The 17,993-nt window shown below is 45.4% G+C and overlaps 1 protein-coding gene and 1 long non-coding RNA gene across 4 annotated transcripts in view; one reads left to right on the plus strand and one right to left on the minus strand.

Annotated features, from left to right (window-relative positions):
- CLVS1 (clavesin 1) overlaps positions 1 to 17,993 on the plus strand; it is a 240,996-nt gene that overhangs the window by 86,127 nt on the left and 136,876 nt on the right. For all 3 annotated transcript variants that reach the window (XM_067017992.1, XM_067017991.1, XM_059043116.2), the window contains one exon: positions 7,538 to 8,161. In XM_067017992.1, coding sequence (XP_066874093.1) covers positions 7,707 to 8,161 — 455 coding nt within the window. In that variant the 5' untranslated portion in view covers positions 7,538 to 7,706. The remainder of the gene's footprint in view (positions 1 to 7,537; positions 8,162 to 17,993) is intronic.
- Positions 1 to 17,993, minus strand: part of LOC136792943 (uncharacterized) — a 137,578-nt gene that overhangs the window by 44,391 nt on the left and 75,194 nt on the right. The gene's annotated exons all lie outside the window — the stretch shown is intronic.

The raw sequence follows: 17,993 nt of genomic DNA on the forward strand, positions 1-17,993 counted from the left end.
TGAAACAAATATAGGTATAGTTTCTCATTTTGTATTTGTATTAGTTTAAACTTATGTGTATTTAAAACTGTTCTTTGTATTATCAAGAACATTGAGAAGCAGTAACTATTTGAGGTATTTGTTCATTAGTTATTGATGTTCTTGTGTTGCAAACAATATTTAGGATTTATAGATTTCATCTTTCTGGTCATGACAACAATATACTCTTTCCTCCCAAATTTGGCCAACTTTACATCTCTTAAATGTTCTTGCTTAGGATTGATGGGGTGTAGGTCTGTGCTTGCTGTGTGAGTGAGTCTGAGAGCACTGATACCCAGGCTGGTAAAGGGAAAGCACCTATTCTGAGAGGCCGGGTAGGGCAGTGGACAGAACACAGGCTTTGAGTCAGGCAGGTTTGGGTATGAATCTTTGTTCTTCCAGCTATACTTAATCTACCTAAATCTCTGATTTATCCTTGTATCTAATAAGTAATAACCTAGCTTTAAAGGTTGGTGTGGAGATTAGACTATATAATACCAAAGCCCGAGGCACGAAACAAGTAGTCACAAATACTTGTCTGTTTTTTCCCCTCACTTTTAACACTAGCTCATTATCTGACTTAATGCCTGGTGCTTAGCTGTTCTAGGCTTCAACATCCATTTATCTACCTGGAGACAAGAGAAGTATGATATCAACAAGAACATTACAGTAAATGTAAACTGGAGCTTTTCATTTTCAAAGCACTTTAACCCACATTATTTCACATGATTCTCAGCATTTCCCAGGGAATTATCTTTATTCTACCGATTGCAGAATCATTGTAATGATGAAAAAAGAGAATTGATGTAAAATGCTTTGAAATAATAATACACATATGTACATATTTGTAGATAAGACATGGTTATTATTATTCTGATTGTTATCCTATATTTAACGTGTGTTTCTAAGGATAATGAAATAAATGAGAATAATAGATTATAAAATAACCAAAACAGATTTCATTTGAATTATTATACTTTCTGAAATGATTTTTCCACCTAGACTTCTTGGTTCATAAAGACTAGGGTATGTGTTTATAAGTGTGCGTGTGCAAATACACTTTCTTAAGATTGAATTACTTATGGGCTTCCCTGGTGGCGCAGTGGTTGAGAATCCGCCTGCCATGCAGGGGACACGGGTTCGAGCCCTGGTCTGGGAAGATCCCACGTGCCGCGGAGCAACTGGGCCCGTGAGCCACAATTACTGAGCCTGCGCGTCTGAAGCCTGTGCTCTGCAACAAGAGAGGCCGCGACAGTGAGAGGCCCGCGCACCGCGATGAAGAGTGGCCCCCGCTCGCCGCAACTAGAGAAAAGCCCTCGCACAGAAACGACGACCCAACGCAGCCATAAATAAATAAATAATTTTTTTAAAAAAAGATTGAATTCCATATGAGGAAATACACAAACATGTATTTTCTTCTAATGGAAATTTGAGATGAAGTATGAATCTGGAATCTATGGATGCCATGATTTCACATATCATGATATGGAGACTCTTCTTTCCTCCCCCTCATACAAAAATAGCACTACCTAAATTTCTAGTTCATTAGAAAAAGCATGGATTAGAAATGGAAGTAAGCTTCTACCCTGGGCTCCCCAGAGAGTGTAGTGAGTTACTCTTCGTGTATTTGAAACAATCGCTAAATAAATAATCGTTTTGGACCCAACCAGCAGAGGAAGAAGAGTTTCCGAGGCTCACGGGAATGGACCTACAGTGCCCTTTGGGGTTATCAAGCACATTTCAACGCCCAGGCTATGCTTGGAACTCTACGAGGCGCGCCAAAATATCAGTCCTTCAAATAGAATGGCAGGGCCTCTGATTTGTCATTTTAGCCATAGGAAAATACGTAAAGGCAGAGCAAAAATCAATGACAGCCGGGAAAGTCATAGATAGGTAGATTTAAAATAGTTCCAGTCATCCGCTGAGGAAATATGAGGACAAGATGGTAACTGGACATTTGTAAGGTATGGTGTGAGGCCACCTAAAAATGTCTGTTAACCCCTTAGGCACATTTAGGCTTAGAGAATAGTGAATCTGGAAGGAACTGTAGGGAAGGAGAGTGAGGTTCTGCCAGGGATGGTAACTGGCTGAAGGTCGCATAGGTCTTAAGTGGTAAATACTAGAACCTCTCTGCTACATATAAGGATGGAATAGCACAGTCATAAAGGACATGGGACAGCAGAAATATTACTTAAGCTTAAACCCATTTCTGACTCTTGGTAACTGCATAACCTAGGGAAAGTCATTTACCATCTCCTGTGCCTGTTTCCTCAACAGAAAAATGGAGACAATAATATACTCATCTCATATAGTTGTTCTAAGGATTAAATAATATACTGTATACAAAAGAGAGTATGCAAGCGCCTGGGACATAATAAACACAGTTATAATACATAATAAATTGAAGCAATTCTTATTACCACCAGGACAGAAACCGCTCCTACTTCTTCAGGTGATACCTAGTCCAATGTATCCTTTATACTTGTTTGACCAAGTCAGAAAAGTTGAATGAGAACCAAATCCTTCATGTGAACAAAAAAAAAATTGCAATTGAAAATGCTACATCTGGAGAACATTCTTGTATAGCATAGCATTTCTGGTGCCTTAAATCTTATCAATTGAAGCTGTTATTTTTAGTAGCAGTTTATTCAGACTTCTGAAATGAAGGGTTTCCTTTTAATGGAAAATGTCTATTTCATCCTAAGTATGAAACCCAGTGAGCCTGGCTTGGGTATTCTCCCCAGCAGCTTCCACTATATGCTGAGCACAGAACGAAGATATAGATTGAAACAAATTTATGTCAGTGGTTATAGATTGGAGGCATAACCATGTGTGGAAGTGGGCCGTGAAAAATGCAACCTCAACTCTCCCCTCGAACTCATAGTAATTTATCTTGGAAACAATGTTGAGTTCCCTGAACTGCAAGATAAGTAACTTGCTCCCAGCAGCTTTAAATATTCGGCCAGGGACGAGCCCTGGCTATTGTGCCTCGTGCTCTGAGCACGCTGCAGCATGGCTGGAACCATGCGTATCACCCGGCACGCTTCAAAGAGGCAATGATCTGAAGTGCAGCGTGCCTAGGCTAACTTCTTCTAGGAAAAAAGTACTTTGTAGATGAGGAAGGAAATTAAAAGGCAGCTGCCACACCCTCGTTTAAGGAAAAACAGTCCTGGAGGTACCCAAACAGAAGGGGAAACCGCTTATTCGTTAAAAATACATCTTGACTACTCTAGTACGTGGTTCTATATGTACGTAGATATGCGGCACCTACTCAGCGTAGGCGCGGCTCCAGGCACTGAGAACAGGCAGTGAACACAGCCCAGAGGCTCTGCCCGCGGCACGGCCCCTCTGTGCGCCGGGCGCCGTGCTGGGGGCACACAGGTGAGTAAGATCCAGGTTAACTAATGAGATTCTGCGCAAGGAGTTCAGAGTGAGAAGGGAGAGCGGAACGCGGCGATGAAACGTGGTGTGCTCAGGGCTGGCGGGCTACCTGTGACCTCCGAAGGTGAGGGAGGGTTCGGAGAAAATGATCTCCAAGATGACTCCTGAAGGGGAAAGAGGAGTTAATCAGTGGTTTTCCTAGACAGAGGGAGCATCTTTTGCCAAGCCCAGAGAAGAGAGAAGAAACTACAAGTGTCTCGGTGTGGCTGCACGGCTGGAGGGTGAATCTGGAGAGACAGATAGGGACCAGATGATGAAGAGTCTTGGAAACCATGTCACAGAGTTTTTTTTTTTTTTTTTTTGCGGTACGCGGGCCTCTCACTGTTGTGGCCTCTCCCGTTGCGGAGCACAGGCTCCGGACGCACAGGCTCCGCGGCATGTGGGATCTTCCCGGACCAGGGCACGAACCCGTGTCTCCTGCATCCGCAGGCGGATTCTCAACCACTGCGCCACCAGGGAAGCCCGTCACAGAGTTTTATATTTCATCCTAGGACAACTGGAAGCTACCGATCGCTGCCAATCAAGGAGTGACGTGAGCAGATTTCAGTTGTAGGACAGAGAATGGACAAGAGAAGGGCAAGGTTGGCCGCAAGGGCACCATAGGGAGAATGTTGCAGAGCTAATAAACAGATGAGCGGAGACGCGGTCTAAACAGAGACAGTGACAATGGATGGAAAGAACAGGGAAGATTTAAGAAATATTATGGAAGTGATTGCCTGGGTGTGGGCGGTAAGGGAGAAGGTGGAATAATAGTTGACTCGCAGGCTTGCAGCGTGGGAACCTATACAGAGATGATGTCAGTCAGTGAGAGACGGAGGTGGATGTGCAGATCCAGGATGAGGAGCTGTGACTCGTTCGGTTTTGAGCACACTGAATCTGGGGTGGCTGGGGGACAGCTGAGTGGGGGTGATCAGCCAGCGGCTGGAATGCGCAAGTGAAAGCCTGAAGGTCAGGGGAGAGGGCTGCGGACTGAAGTTATCCACCCGCAGGCGGGTAGGTCACGGCTGGATCCTGGGAAATAGCATATGGGCGTGGTGAGCACAGGAGACGGAGCAGGGATGGACAGAGGTTAGGAGAAAAACAGGGCACACGGAATCACAGAAGAGAGTGGGGAAATGGGAGAGTTTTCAGAGGAATGACGTCATCAACATCAAAGGCTGGTGGGGCCGCCCGGAAGAGGTTACCAAAATTGGTCTACTAGGGCTTCCCTGGTGGCGCAGTGGTTGAGAATCCGCCTGCCGATGCGGGGCACACGGGTTCGTGCCCTGGTCCGGGAAGATCCCACATGCCGCGGAGCGGGTGGGCCCGTGAGCCGTGGCCGCTGCGCCTGCGCGTCCGGAGCCTGTGCTTCGCAACGGGAGAGGCCACAACAGTGAGAGGCCCGCATATCACAAAAAAAAAAAAAAAAAAAAAATTGGTCTACTGGAGGTAGCAACAGAAAGGTCAGTCACTAGCAGACTGATCATGTGTCTGGGTTTGCTTGGACACGTCCCCATTTATGCCTGTTGTGGAGCGTTGTTGTTATTAGTGACCCCTGGTGTCTAAATGTGGATAATACATTATACGATCATCCTGGTCACTGGCTGGCGAGAGCAATCCAAGGTAGACCGCAGTGGGCGTGGAGGTGACTTCTGAAGGGGTGTGGCGAGGCTAACGGAGAGGGAATTTTACAGTCAGGTGGATGTCGAACTAGACGGATTTTAAAGATTCTTCCAATCCTGGGACTAGTGCACAGCACTGTTTTCCTTTACTATTCTAAGTCCTTGAGAATCAGTGAGAATCAAGACTCTGTTACACTTCTCACTTTCGCACATTACAGAGCTAAATGCTACTTCCTTACAAATTAGTTTACAAGGCCAGCATCTTGTAAGTACAAATTTTCACTATTCTGTATTCATTCTTGAAACTGAATACTAGTTATCCGAACTGATCTTCATCTCCTCCATATCGCAAAGGCAATACAAAGCGGAAATGTGTGAGGTGATGGTCTCCCTGAAGAAATTACTGCTAGTCCTAAGTTAAGTAAAAAGAACCATTTTTGTCTTTAAAATTATTTTGTATGATATGGCATTAATAATTAGGTTGGAAGTAAATATTCTGCCTCTTATTCCATATACTGTTTGATCTAGGAAAGCTAGGGAAAAAATGCACGCCTGCAAGTTTTTTTTACACCTAATATGTTCTGATTTTTAGAACTTCTAAGTTAGACCAAACCAATGTCTGAGAGAACTTAAACACTTACATTTAAAATGAGAAAGACGCAAACAATATGAGCATTTGTCTGTATACCATTTAGATAGAAAAATCCAAGGGGATTAAAACAATCATTTAGTATGATCATCTCTAGTTGCATCCATGTTGCTGCAAATGGCATTACTTCATTCTTTTCTATGGCTGAGTAATATTCCATTGTATACATGTACCACATCTTCCTTATCCGTTCATTTGTCGGTGGACATTTAGGTTGTTTCCATGTCTTGGCTATTGTGAGTAGTGCTGCTGTGAACATAGGGGTGCATGTACCTTTTTGAATTATAGTTTTGTCTGGATATATGCCCAGGATTGGGATTGCAAGTCAGAAAGAGAAAGGCAAATACCATATGATATCACTTACATGTGGAATCTAAAATATGACACAAATGAACCTATCTTTGAAACAAACAGAATCAGGGACATAGAGGATAAACGGGTGATTGCCAAGGGGGAGGAGGGTGGCTGAGGGTTGGATCGGGAGTGTGGGATGAGCAGATGCAAACTGGTATATATAGCATGGAAAAACAACAAGGTCCTACTGCAGAGCACAGGGAACTATACTCAGTATCCTGTGATGTACCACAATGAGAAAGAATATGAAAAAGACTACGTATATATTCATGATATGATGGAGTCACTTTGCTGTACAGTAGTAATTACCGCTACATTATAATTCAACCATACTTCAATAAAAAAATAAATTAAAATAAATAAATAAAATTTCACCAAGGGAAAAACAAAACAGACAAAAAAACCATCATTATCATAAGTAAAATAATATCTCAGGACAACAGAAAAGTTATACGAAAAAATGACTTTTAAGTCCATATGGATATTAGGTTAGGTAGGAAGACAACCGAGAGTTTCAAGTCCCCTTTTGCCTTTTTTTAAAAAAAAAATGTATTTATTTATATTTTTGGCTGTGTTGGGTCTTGGTTGCGGTGCACGGGCTTCTCATTGTCGTGGCTCTTCTTGTTGTGGAGCACAGGCTCTAGGCACACGGGCTTCAGTAGTTGTGGCACATGGGCTCAGTAGCTGTGGCGCACGGGCTTAGCTGCTCCACGGCATGTGGGATCTTCCCGGGCCAGGGCTCGAACCCGTGTCCCCTGCATTGGCCAGGCGGATTCTTAACCACTGTGCCGCCAGGGAGGTCCTCAAGTCCATTTGCCTTTAGCAGAATAGTAAAGCCACTTGTAAACGTCCGCACATGAGACCCTTTCTCACTGCTGTTGAATTTGATTACTGAAGGTCAAGCTTCCAGCCATAAGCCTGTCCTTCCCTCCCTGCTCCAGTTCACTGCGTTTAGTTTTGAGTAATTAGGTACCGAGGGGTGAAAAGAGCGTGACTTTTAAAAGTCCCTTCTTATTGTTAAGCTGCAAATGGCTGCCTTTAAAAACAGCTGGGGGAGGGTGTATTTCTGTGAAAGAAACTGTTTTGAGAAAAGAAGCTAATGGGAGGCCGTAATGTCTCTGGATAAGAGGCTTGTGAATAGCCCCATAAAGCAGGCGGTAACACAGGAGGATTTTTCTCTCTTCTTGGGTAATTCATAAAAAAGCAATCTATTACTAATCTGACCATACACTATCATGTTAACTAGTCAATGTAACTAAAAACTTCCTAAACGTATTGCAAATACTTGCATATTACACACTGAAGTTGTCAATAATAAAATTATGCCAAATATCCTCTTTTAAAGAAAATATACGCTTTATTCTTCTAATCAGATCTGCAGCATAATATACTGCTTTTCTGAGCTCCAATTAACTTACCCAGACTTTCTTTGTATCATCTCTGTTTGTTTCTCTTGTGTGCATTTGTTTTGCAGTAAGCGATGGCCTTGGTTTTGCTTCTCTTTGGGATGGCTGCCACCACATAGGACCTGAATGTCTACTGCTTTCCAGGAACAGAAAGAAGACCCTCTAATTTGTCTCAGTGGCAGCTTGGTAGTAAAAAAACTGTTGAATGGGCCACAATTTCAGAGGACCATCATGTGAATGGAACCAGTGTCTTTTCTTCCCAAACATCAGAAATTAAGCACTTGGAAAGGAGATCTGGCCAAGATGACCCATTTGCAGGCTGGACTCAGCCCAGAGACTATAGAGAAAGCTCGCCTAGAACTGAATGAAAACCCAGATGTTTTACACCAGGATATTCAGCAAGTCAGGGACATGATCATCACCAGGCCTGACATTGGATTTTTACGCACAGATGATGCCTTCATCCTGAGATTTCTTCGAGCCAGGAAGTTTCACCAAGCAGATGCCTTTAGACTCCTGGCCCAGTACTTCCAGTACCGCCAGCTAAACCTGGACATGTTCAAAAACTTCAAGGCTGATGATCCTGGCATTAAGAGGGCCCTCATCGATGGGTTCCCTGGAGTGCTGGAAAACCGGGATCACTGTGGCAGAAAGCTTCTTCTGCTGTTTGCAGCCAACTGGGATCAGAGTAGGTAAATGTAGATATAGTGTCTTTATTTGACTGTTTCCTTTTCATGAGCACTGTCACTGCATGTTTGGGGCTGTATGTGCCTTTACAGATAATGGGCTCTTATTTAAAAGTATATATGCTGCACGTCCACAAAGAGAATTTTAAGTCCACAGGTCTTTTACTGTCATCAATAGGTGATTACAGATCCACAGCAATGTTTTGGAACAAAAGAATCACAGTTTTAGAATTATAAGAGACCTCAGAAGTTATTCTATTCATCAAAGTGGGTCATTTATTTTAATAAACTTGAAACCTGGTCTTCCAGAAGAACCCTAGAGTCTGTCTTTAAGGTTCTCATCTTTAACAACCACAAAAATGGATTCAGTAGATGGCTTTAGGTCAAGTGTTTTTAACACATGAACGAATTTCTTGGATCCTCTCCATGACTTTAATACCTGACCTTTCTTCTGCATGCCAGACCTTCCCATCCAAACGCCTGCCAGCCATTTCTCCCAGAAAGTCCTATAAAGAACCGCAAACTCAACACGTCCCAACTGAGTGCAGCATCTTTCCCGCTCTCCCCGCTCTTGCACCCATCCAGTCTCTCGAGCCCGAAATCTGGGTGTCTTCCCGGACCGCTCCTTGCCCTTGCGCCTCACATCCAATTAATCGCCAAGTCCTACCCCTTTTCTTCTTAAAACCACCTCAAATCTCTTCACTCTCTTTGGCCCCATGGCTGCTGCCCTCGTGCAATTTCTCGTTATTTCTCACCTGCATCACTGAGACGGCCTCCTGACTGGAGCCCCCGCCTCTGGTCTCGTCTCCTCTGAGCTATTCTAGTCTTTACCACCATCTGAGTGACCCTTCCAAAATTCCGTGACGTCGCTCCTCTCGTTAAAATTCTGCAGTGACCCGCAAGGGCTTCAAAGTAAAGTAAAGCTCTTTATGATCCACCACCTTCATCGCCTGCTCTTCTTCACCCTCTGCCCTTTTTCGTGTTCTCTGGTCCTGCTGGTTGGAAGTGTAAGCCTTGTCTTACATAGCTGAGGTTTCAACATGCCTCCAAGCCTCTGGACTTGTCCCACCAGCTACTTAAGGGAGGGATCAACCATTGCTTATGCCAAGTCCAACCATCTTGGACATAACCTGCCCACCGACTCACACCTATCTCTCTGGTTCTGCGGGAAGGTAGTTGTTATTTACCTTCCGTCCCAACCTGTTTCAGTGAGGTGCCTTCCTCTGCTCACGTATTTCCGTTAAAGTATTTACAGCTGGAGTATAAGAACCACTGTTACTTTAGTTAATATTTTTAAAAACATACCACATACTCTGCTAAGCATTTATATGTACCTATATTATCTCATTTAATCCACTCAAGAACTTTGCATGATGGGTGTTCCTATGATCCCTATTTTACATTTGATGACACAAGGTCTTGAAAAGCTAAGTAACTCATTCAGTGTCACACAACTAGTGAAGTACAGAGTGGGGCTGACCTGAGAGCAAGTTATCGTAGCCTGGCTTTGCTGTAACTGCGTGTTCGCCCATGTGTTCTTTCTTATCCCTCCTCCCAAGGCTGCAGGCTCCTTAAGAGCAGGAGACTGTGCCTTTTTCATGTTTATCTCTTGGGCACGTGGTCCAATAGGCAAGAAATGTTGAATGCAAAAGAATGCATGAATTAATCTCCAAAACTTCACCTGTGGCTTGAGCTCTCACAGGGGGATCGTATTGAAATTATGGTATTTGGGGAGACATACAATTTAACTTTAAAAATATACCAAAGAGCCCCTCCCCCAAACAGAATTAAAAGGAATTCCTAGGGCTCCCCTTTAGTGCCCCCTTAGGACTATTCCTCCTCCTAAAAATGATGATTAGTATGGGACACCTTAGGGACCACTGGCTGTTTTCTGGCTGATAAACTGGAATAGAGCAATGTAACCCTGAAAAGGCATTTGAATGTTTTAACACTATCAGTCTAGAGATTGTTCAGGTCTGCACCTAGGCCTGGGCTGCCCTGCCGTGTCTCTGTTCTGTTATTCCATAAGCATTAAGGATGAGCCTCTTGTTACAATGCTCTACTGATGAGAAAGATTTCCAGGTCTTTACATTCACGCATATATCATTCACTCAACAAACATGTGACAAGTGTAGACTTTGTGCCAGGGCTTGTGCTAAGGCACAAGGACATGATGAACACGATGAAAATACAAGGTCCCTCCAGCAAACAACCCCTTGGGCCACCCACTGTCCAGTTATGGAGCAAACACATAGACAGCTAACTCCCATCTACCACAGGAGAATTCCTTTTGAGACGTAAACCGTCAACACAGGACATGAGTCTTAAACTAGAGGGAACGGCTGTCCTCTCGAAAAGGGCACACGAACATTTTGGATTGCGAAACAGAAAAATCTGATGACTCTGGAGAATGATCATGCTGACTTCATTTGGGCTTAGCTGAACGTGTTGGAGAACTTGTATCTGCTAAGACAGTTGATGCATAGAACACCAGTAAGCGATGATTCACACGTGAGGAGATAAATCATCATGAAATATCTTGTTTCGTATTAGTCTTTGGTCTGTATGTACCTCAAAATGTGTCAAGAAGCAAGAAGAAACAAGTCTTTAAGGGAATACTTCAAATCTTTATGATTAAGATAAGCCTGAAAGAATTACTTCACATCTCTGTTCCTCAGTTTCCCCAGGTGTAAAATAAAAAGCTTGAACTAGGTAATCCCTGAGATACCTTCTAGCTCTAATGGTTCATGAATGTGAAGCTCATTCAGCCTGATCCTATGGACGGAGAGGGATTTTAAAATTCACTTTATAGGCTCCTAATTCACTAGGTTCTTTGAAGTAATCCCTTTCTTCACTCTCTCTCTCTCTCTCTCTCTCTCTCTCTCTCTCTCTCTCTCTCACACACACACACACACACACACACACACACACACACACACACAATCTCTTTCTTCCACCCCTCCTAGCCCTCCCAAAGCTGGGTCTACTTGAGGCAGTTTGTTTCAAATTGTAGAATACTATTTGTTCCAAACCACTTTGGCTTTAACAAGAAGGTGAACGATAAGGCTATCTTACTGAGAGCCAAAGATGATTAGAAGCAAACAAACCTCAGTTTGAACCTGGATACTGTCATGTGATTTACTGGTTATATGACCTGGCACAAGCAACCTCTTGATGGTTATTGAATAATGTAGTGGGAGGACTGAATGAAACAAGGCATTTAAGGTACACAGCGCATTGCTTGGCCCACGGTAAACAATTAACGCGAGCTTCTAGTATCATCACAAACACTATTAAACCTCCCAGTACAAATACACTAGAGCACAGATGGTAAATAAGTTAAAAATAAGAGACGGGAGCACAATATTTGAGAACAGAAGTGGGCCGACAAGTGTGACCTACCCCTTGCCCACCCTCAGCCCTTGTTAGCTTTCTCCCCAGACGTGTGCCCTGTCACACAGGCGTGTGCCCTGTCACACAGAACTAGCCTAATGGAACCCGGGGGGGGTGCTGAAGAGTTAGCACAGCTTTGCAAAATGATTACCCGCTCTTGTGGGGAGCCCGAGATGACTGGAAAGTGATTTGAACGTCTCATATAAAAGGTTTACTGAGATTAAAATGGTTATTAATATTTATTAAAACGATGCAAATCTCATTCATCTAGACCCAGACAGCCTGAGCAAGAGCCCAGAACAGTGAGTGATGAGAAGTGCTACCCTCCAGGGTTAGGTGTGGCCCGCAGAGCACAGGGGTCTCCGAGCACAAACTGGCCTCCTCGGACCACTTCTGTCTCTCCTGAGGCTGCCGGGCTGAACCCAAACGAGTTAGATTACATCAGCACCCACCCACGCACTCATACAATGAAGCTGGCACCTCCAGGGTCAGCAGAAGGTACATTTCAGCTCAGCAGCCTGGTGTGTGTCGGGGACCTAAGGAGACACTCTTGTTCAACGAGCCTTTTGATCTTTTTCACCTAAATTCATAACCACATTGGCAAGAATCCCCAACTTGTCCCCTAAGACCTGATAAAAAAAAAGACATCTACTTCCTGTTTCTCTCTGAGCTGCAGACTTGCACGGGGCCGCACAGCCTGATTTGCCCAGGAAGATGCCCTTCCCACGAAGGGGAAAATGTGAGCACAGAGGAACTCATCTGTTTTTTTTCTGGATTTTGCTCAGTTAACAGAAGAGCTAAAATTGGTCAGGTTATTTTACTTTCTGGAGCCTCAATATTATCAAATGGAAATGGGTCTGGTATCTGGCATGTGGAACTGTTGCAGGGATTAACCCCAGTTACTCTAGTTGTTGGTGTCCAAGGGGCGGAATAGGAGAGTGATTAAGTGCACCAACTCTGAAGCCAGACGGCCAGCCGCCTCCTAACCAGCTATGTGATCCTGAGCAAGTTGCTTACATTCTTAATATCCTCAGTTTCTCCCCTGTAAAGTGGAGATGACCACGGTCAGAGACTAGCCCCAGTCAATAGATGGCAGTTGCTTCTTAAGAAAAAAACTCAAAGCAGGCAAATATCTAGGATATCAGGTCACAAGATGTTGTTTCTAAGGGCAGCAGAATGTGACGCCATTACTAACATTCCTGCTCCTGAAAAGTAGAGACAATACAGCGAAGACCCCCAGCCACCGTGCTCCAAAGTCCTCCCTGGTGGCTCAGTGTGGCTTGGCAGGCTCTAAGAAGTCACCTGGTCTTAGTGTCCCCACCTATTATGGTTACTATAGTCTCAGGATATCAGAAAAGCATCGGGAGGGGGGCAGTCCAGGTAATAAAAGCCCCACAATAGTAATTAATCTGCTGGTGCTATGTGCCGACCAGCTGGTCCCCAAGTACTTGAATGGGGGAAAAAACAACTGGAAATGCATTGTGAATCAAAACATATAAAGTTACACTGGACATTCTTTTGTCAGTAAATTGTTTGTTTCCCACAACTGAAAGCTCAAAAACCAGCAGCCAGGTGGAAAATTCGTTGAAAAGTTGGTTCTTTGAGGAGGCTGAACCACATTAGGGTAATTTAGTAGAGAGAAAAGGCAGCTGACGAACAGCTTGATTACTACCTTCGAGTCTATAGAGTTATTATAAGAAGGCAACGAATCCTGCAGGCTCTCTTTCCCCAAAGTACAGAACCAGGGACAAAAGATTTGCACTGAAGCACAACCGTCTGGATTGAAGACCAGGGAGGCTGAGCCACGGCCTGGGCCCCAGGGCTGGGACAAGGGTGAAGGGGTTGGCGCATTTGCCCGGGATGCAGGATTGAAGGGGGCACCAAAACACTCACTAATCAAAGTAAATAACATTGTCATAAAATATTTTTTAGAATCAAAATTAACGCAAACAAAAATTCCTGATGAACAGAGTATCAAAATTTTCAAGAAGGCAGGATAAGAATGATTGATTTTTCCTTGCGCTTTGCGTTCCAATACGGCTCAGCGCAGCGCTGCTCAGGCCAATCAGATTTCTCAAGGGAAGAGCTTTAAGTTGGTTCCCGGTCAGTTAGGTTACAGCACATAATTCCGTACATCCATTCTCCATACCGCCGTTAGGACCTTATGGTTCCCAAGCATTTCCACGTACGTTTTCTGATTGGATGCTCGTAACCATTTGAGGAGTTTCAGCGTCACTAAGTTACAAACAACAAAGAAGAGGTTTGGGGAGGAGAGGATACTTTCTAATCAAGGAGCATTATGACTCATCAATGGAAAAACTGAGACTCAAGGCTTCCAATTCCAAGTCTTGGAGCTGACTGCTCAGCTCCTGAGTGATTAGATATTTCAAAATATCCATGGAGCTTCTGAAAGGCTGTCAGTGGATTTCCTGGTGGTAGACAAGGGTGTAGATGAAGACAGTGGCCCACAGTGCAGAGGACCTAAGATTTAGGAGCAGAGATTCTCAAAAGCAGCACAACTGGCCTTTGACGCGGCTTAGTTCTGAACGTGCAGGACTGTGTCCAGCATTGGGAATGTCTAGCATCCTCTGTCCCAGGTACCGTCTTCACCTGAACGACCACCTTCATATTTCCAGAGCCCTTAGGGGAGCTAGAACCCACTGTGAGAACCCCTGATGGGGCGTGTCTAAAAACGTCCTAACACCAATGTCAATAACACCCTTTGTTAATTGCCTCTGTGCCAAGTGTTTGATACATATAATTTCTAATTCCTACCATAGTCCTGCAAGGATCTATGTTACGTGTGTAGGTCGTCTATAAAAGAGATGACATGCTTCTCTTGTCTGTCTGAATAGAAAGACTACGCTTTCCCACGAAAGCCTCGCTATGGTCTCACTCCTACCCTGAACTCAAAGCTTCCAGAGCTTCTTACAATCAAAATCTGAATCACTGGTGTGTTGCTAAGTGGCAAAGCAGCCCTAGGGTCCCAATGCAAGATTTTTCACAGCCTCCTTTCAGCCCCCTCTCCTAGCCAAGAAGCCCAGGGTGGCTCGGTGTAAACAACAAAGCCGTTCCTCGTGAGCCCCAATGGGGCTCAGACAGTGAAGGGTGAGCATTGCAAGTTGGGTGCACCAGAAGTTGAGATGAATCTGGAGGCTCAATGGGGAGGGCCCGTCTAGTCCCTGGTAAGAGTGGGAAGAAAGGGAGTGGAGAGGGACCCATCACTTCAGTTTGAGCAAATAAGAAAGTGGGTGGGGTGCCGAACAACAGACAAGACTTGCTAGTCTTTTTTTAACTATTGTGATCAGTATTTTACTCAACGCAGTAGCATTAGTAACACTTGAAAAATAACAGTACACATAGGAGCTGGGCCTGTAGTGTGATATTCAGGCTGCGGAAAGTACTTGGGCACGTGTGCATTTTTTGGACTGCTCATGAGATGGTACTTATGAGACTTGGGCCCATAGGTTAGGGACCAGTGATTGAGAGTATGGTTCAATCCCAGCTTTACCACTTGTGAGCCGTGTGACTTTGGGTGATGTAGCTCTTTACGTTTTCGGCTTTCTCAAATGGGACCTGGCAGTAACCCTAGCTGAGGTTGCTGTGGGGATGCGAGATAATACAGGCAAAGCACTTGGCGGAGTCTTTGACACACCGTTAGCGTTCAGTGTACGGAGACAAGTATTGTTTACCACTTGAGAGTGTAATTATCGACTGTAAGACTTGCTGTTGTTTAGCGGGATGAATCCAAGCTTCGCCCGGCCCTCCACGCACTCCAGAGGCGAGCTGAGCGGTTACAGTTGACCAGCTCTGGGCGAGTTCCTGAAGGTCCAAAGGAGCTCCGCATCCCAGAGTGGCATCTCACGCAAGCCGCCCCCCCACCCCAGTCCCTCCAGGTGTGAAACGACAGGAAGATGAATGATACTAGGGTACTTGACCTTCCTGCTGTCACAGTTCTGAAAGCAAGGACACTGCCATGTTTACTCTGCAATGAGAACATCATTGCAAAGAGACTCTACCTGCTCTTAGGGAGCAGGCGCTTTCCCACTCACCACGTGTTTCTGGACACGTGCTCAGCTGCTCTTTGTCCCCTCACGCCAGACGTAATGGATCTAATGGATATGCTGGCGATCCAGCTCCTTCAAACGCCACCCGTTATTGCTGAGCTGTGGCCACCTCCAAAGGGCTGGCGTGGCCTGCGTCCCGACTGCACGGTGGTGGGAGATGTGCATTAGGTGGGTTTTCTCTTCTGAGTAAAACCCCGAGCTAGGAGGTGGGATGTAAGTCTTCAAACTATAAATAAGCCACCTGATGGAGGTTCGCCTTTAGCTTTTTGCAAGCGCATAAAAGAGCTTTTTACAAGCAGCGGGGGGTCTACACCGCGTTCAGTTTTACTGTCCTAAGTATAAAGAACTTGTGAACGAAGGGGCCAGATTTCTAAGAAGTCAGTGCTGAATGCTGGGTAGCCAAGGGGGAGGCAAGTCAGGTGGACTTTGTGCTTCTCACCGGGGCCGTGAGGCAGCCCTCCTCCCCAGTCCCAGGCCCTATCGAGGCAGGTTCAGGAAAAGGTCTCGCTGTCTGTTCTCCCTACAGAAACATTCCCAGCATCGTTCTGGGAGTGATTAGTTTTCCAATTGTTGTGACCTTGGCAATGAGCAAAGTTGAACCGAAGAGAAGGAGAGTATTACAACCACAAAATCGGACAGTGTTGAGTGCTTACTTTGCGGCTGGCGGTAATGCTCTTAGGTAGTCACTATTCATATCCTTATTTTGCAGGTGATGAGACTGAGACTCAGAGAGGTTAGGTGACCCATCCAAGATCACACAGCTGGTAAATGGCTAAAACGAGCTGCATCTCAGACCTAACTCCATAGTTCAAATACCGTTCTGTATAGCTCACCACTAGAACCCATTTGCCAAACTTGGGGGCCATTCGATCAGACACCCAGGAGGGCTCTCAGCAAGCTATGAGTGAGCAAGCCTCTCTCGGTCACTCAAGGTCCCAAAGACTTGAAAAGGCTCTCATAGCTTAACAGGGAAATCCTGTTGCCATGTACTCCAATCTCATAGAAACGTGGCAAACCAAATGTTGAAGATCCTGTCCAATCTCAACCCTAATTATTTGGCCATGATAAGAGTAACAACAAAAACAACTTTGATTTTTTAAAAATCCCAGCCCAACAAAAGAATCTGGATATTGCTTGGAATACGTCACAGAAAGTGGTCCTAGTATGACTGTGATCGAAAACATCATCTTTGCCTACCTGTTCCTTCCACTAGGATGAGTCAGCTTTCAGTTGGCAAACAGAACCCCAGCTCCACAGCTTACCAGCTCTGTGACCTTGGCGAGATACGTAACTCCTCTAACCTTCGGCTTCCTCACTGTCTGGTAATAATCGTGTGCCCTTGGTAGAGCTGTGAGGGTTAAATGAGGTGCTAGGCAGGAAGGGGTCGGACACAAACAGCCGTGTCCTTTCTTCCATCATTCAGGTGGTTTTCCCACGTCGATCTAGTGTAAAATGCCCAAGATAGAATTTCTCGTTTGGCTTCAAGACCTTATAAAATGGACTACATCTCTGTTAGGTGCTTCTAAAAAGCTGGCGACTGACGTGGAAATGAAGCTAGAAGAGTTCACTCTGCTCCCTCAACCTGCTGGATGGCCGTATGGCGCACCACGTGGGTTAGTCAAGTGGTTCCTCAAATATTTCTTGTAAACCCCCTTCCTCCTCCGTGAGAACGCCTCGTCAGACAGCCTGCAGCACCCACACCCCGATCCTGCTTAGTCCAGGGCTTGGCTGCTCTCTGCCCGCTGTCCACACCCCCTCCGACCGAGCTCAGGTCCTCGAACGCACGCCCCTTGGAAGCGTCTCCCGTGCGCACGGAATGGAAGGCACAACACCGGCGTCTCCGCGCTGAGATGACGCAGCAGTGCCCGTTCCTGCCTAACTGGGTGGCTGCCCCTCAGGCAGCTGTCAGGTGTCACGCGGCTCCTGTAACACCGTTACGACGAAGGCCGGGCAGGTTTGCAGCAGGAGGGGGCCCTCGGAACCAGGAGAGCAAGCTTTCATTGACAGCGTATCTTTCCAGGCCACCTGCTCCTCGCAAGTTCTCACTTATCAACCCAGGAGTTTAAAAGACATGACACTCGTTACTTTGTAGGTAAGGAAGTCTCCTCTGATGCCTAGAAATTCGAGGGTCTAAGAATAAATTCCTCCTTCCTGGAGCGTGGCCTGGATAAAGCAGCCAACCCAGAGCTTTGCTCACTTACTCAACTTGAAATGCTGCTCCAGTTGGGGGCACAGCCTGGGTCTGCTCTTTGAAGAGGCCAGCGGCGGTAAAAGAGGGCACGGAGAAAGGGCGTTTTTAATCACGGTGCCGTCTGTGTGCTGCGTTCACTGTGAGATTTTCTCAAGGGCGAAGCGGACTTGCTGAACGGGTGCACTGC

The sequence above is a fragment of the Kogia breviceps genome, chromosome 17, assembly GCF_026419965.1.
Source record: "Kogia breviceps isolate mKogBre1 chromosome 17, mKogBre1 haplotype 1, whole genome shotgun sequence".
Classification (NCBI taxonomy): domain Eukaryota; kingdom Metazoa; phylum Chordata; class Mammalia; order Artiodactyla; family Physeteridae; genus Kogia; species Kogia breviceps.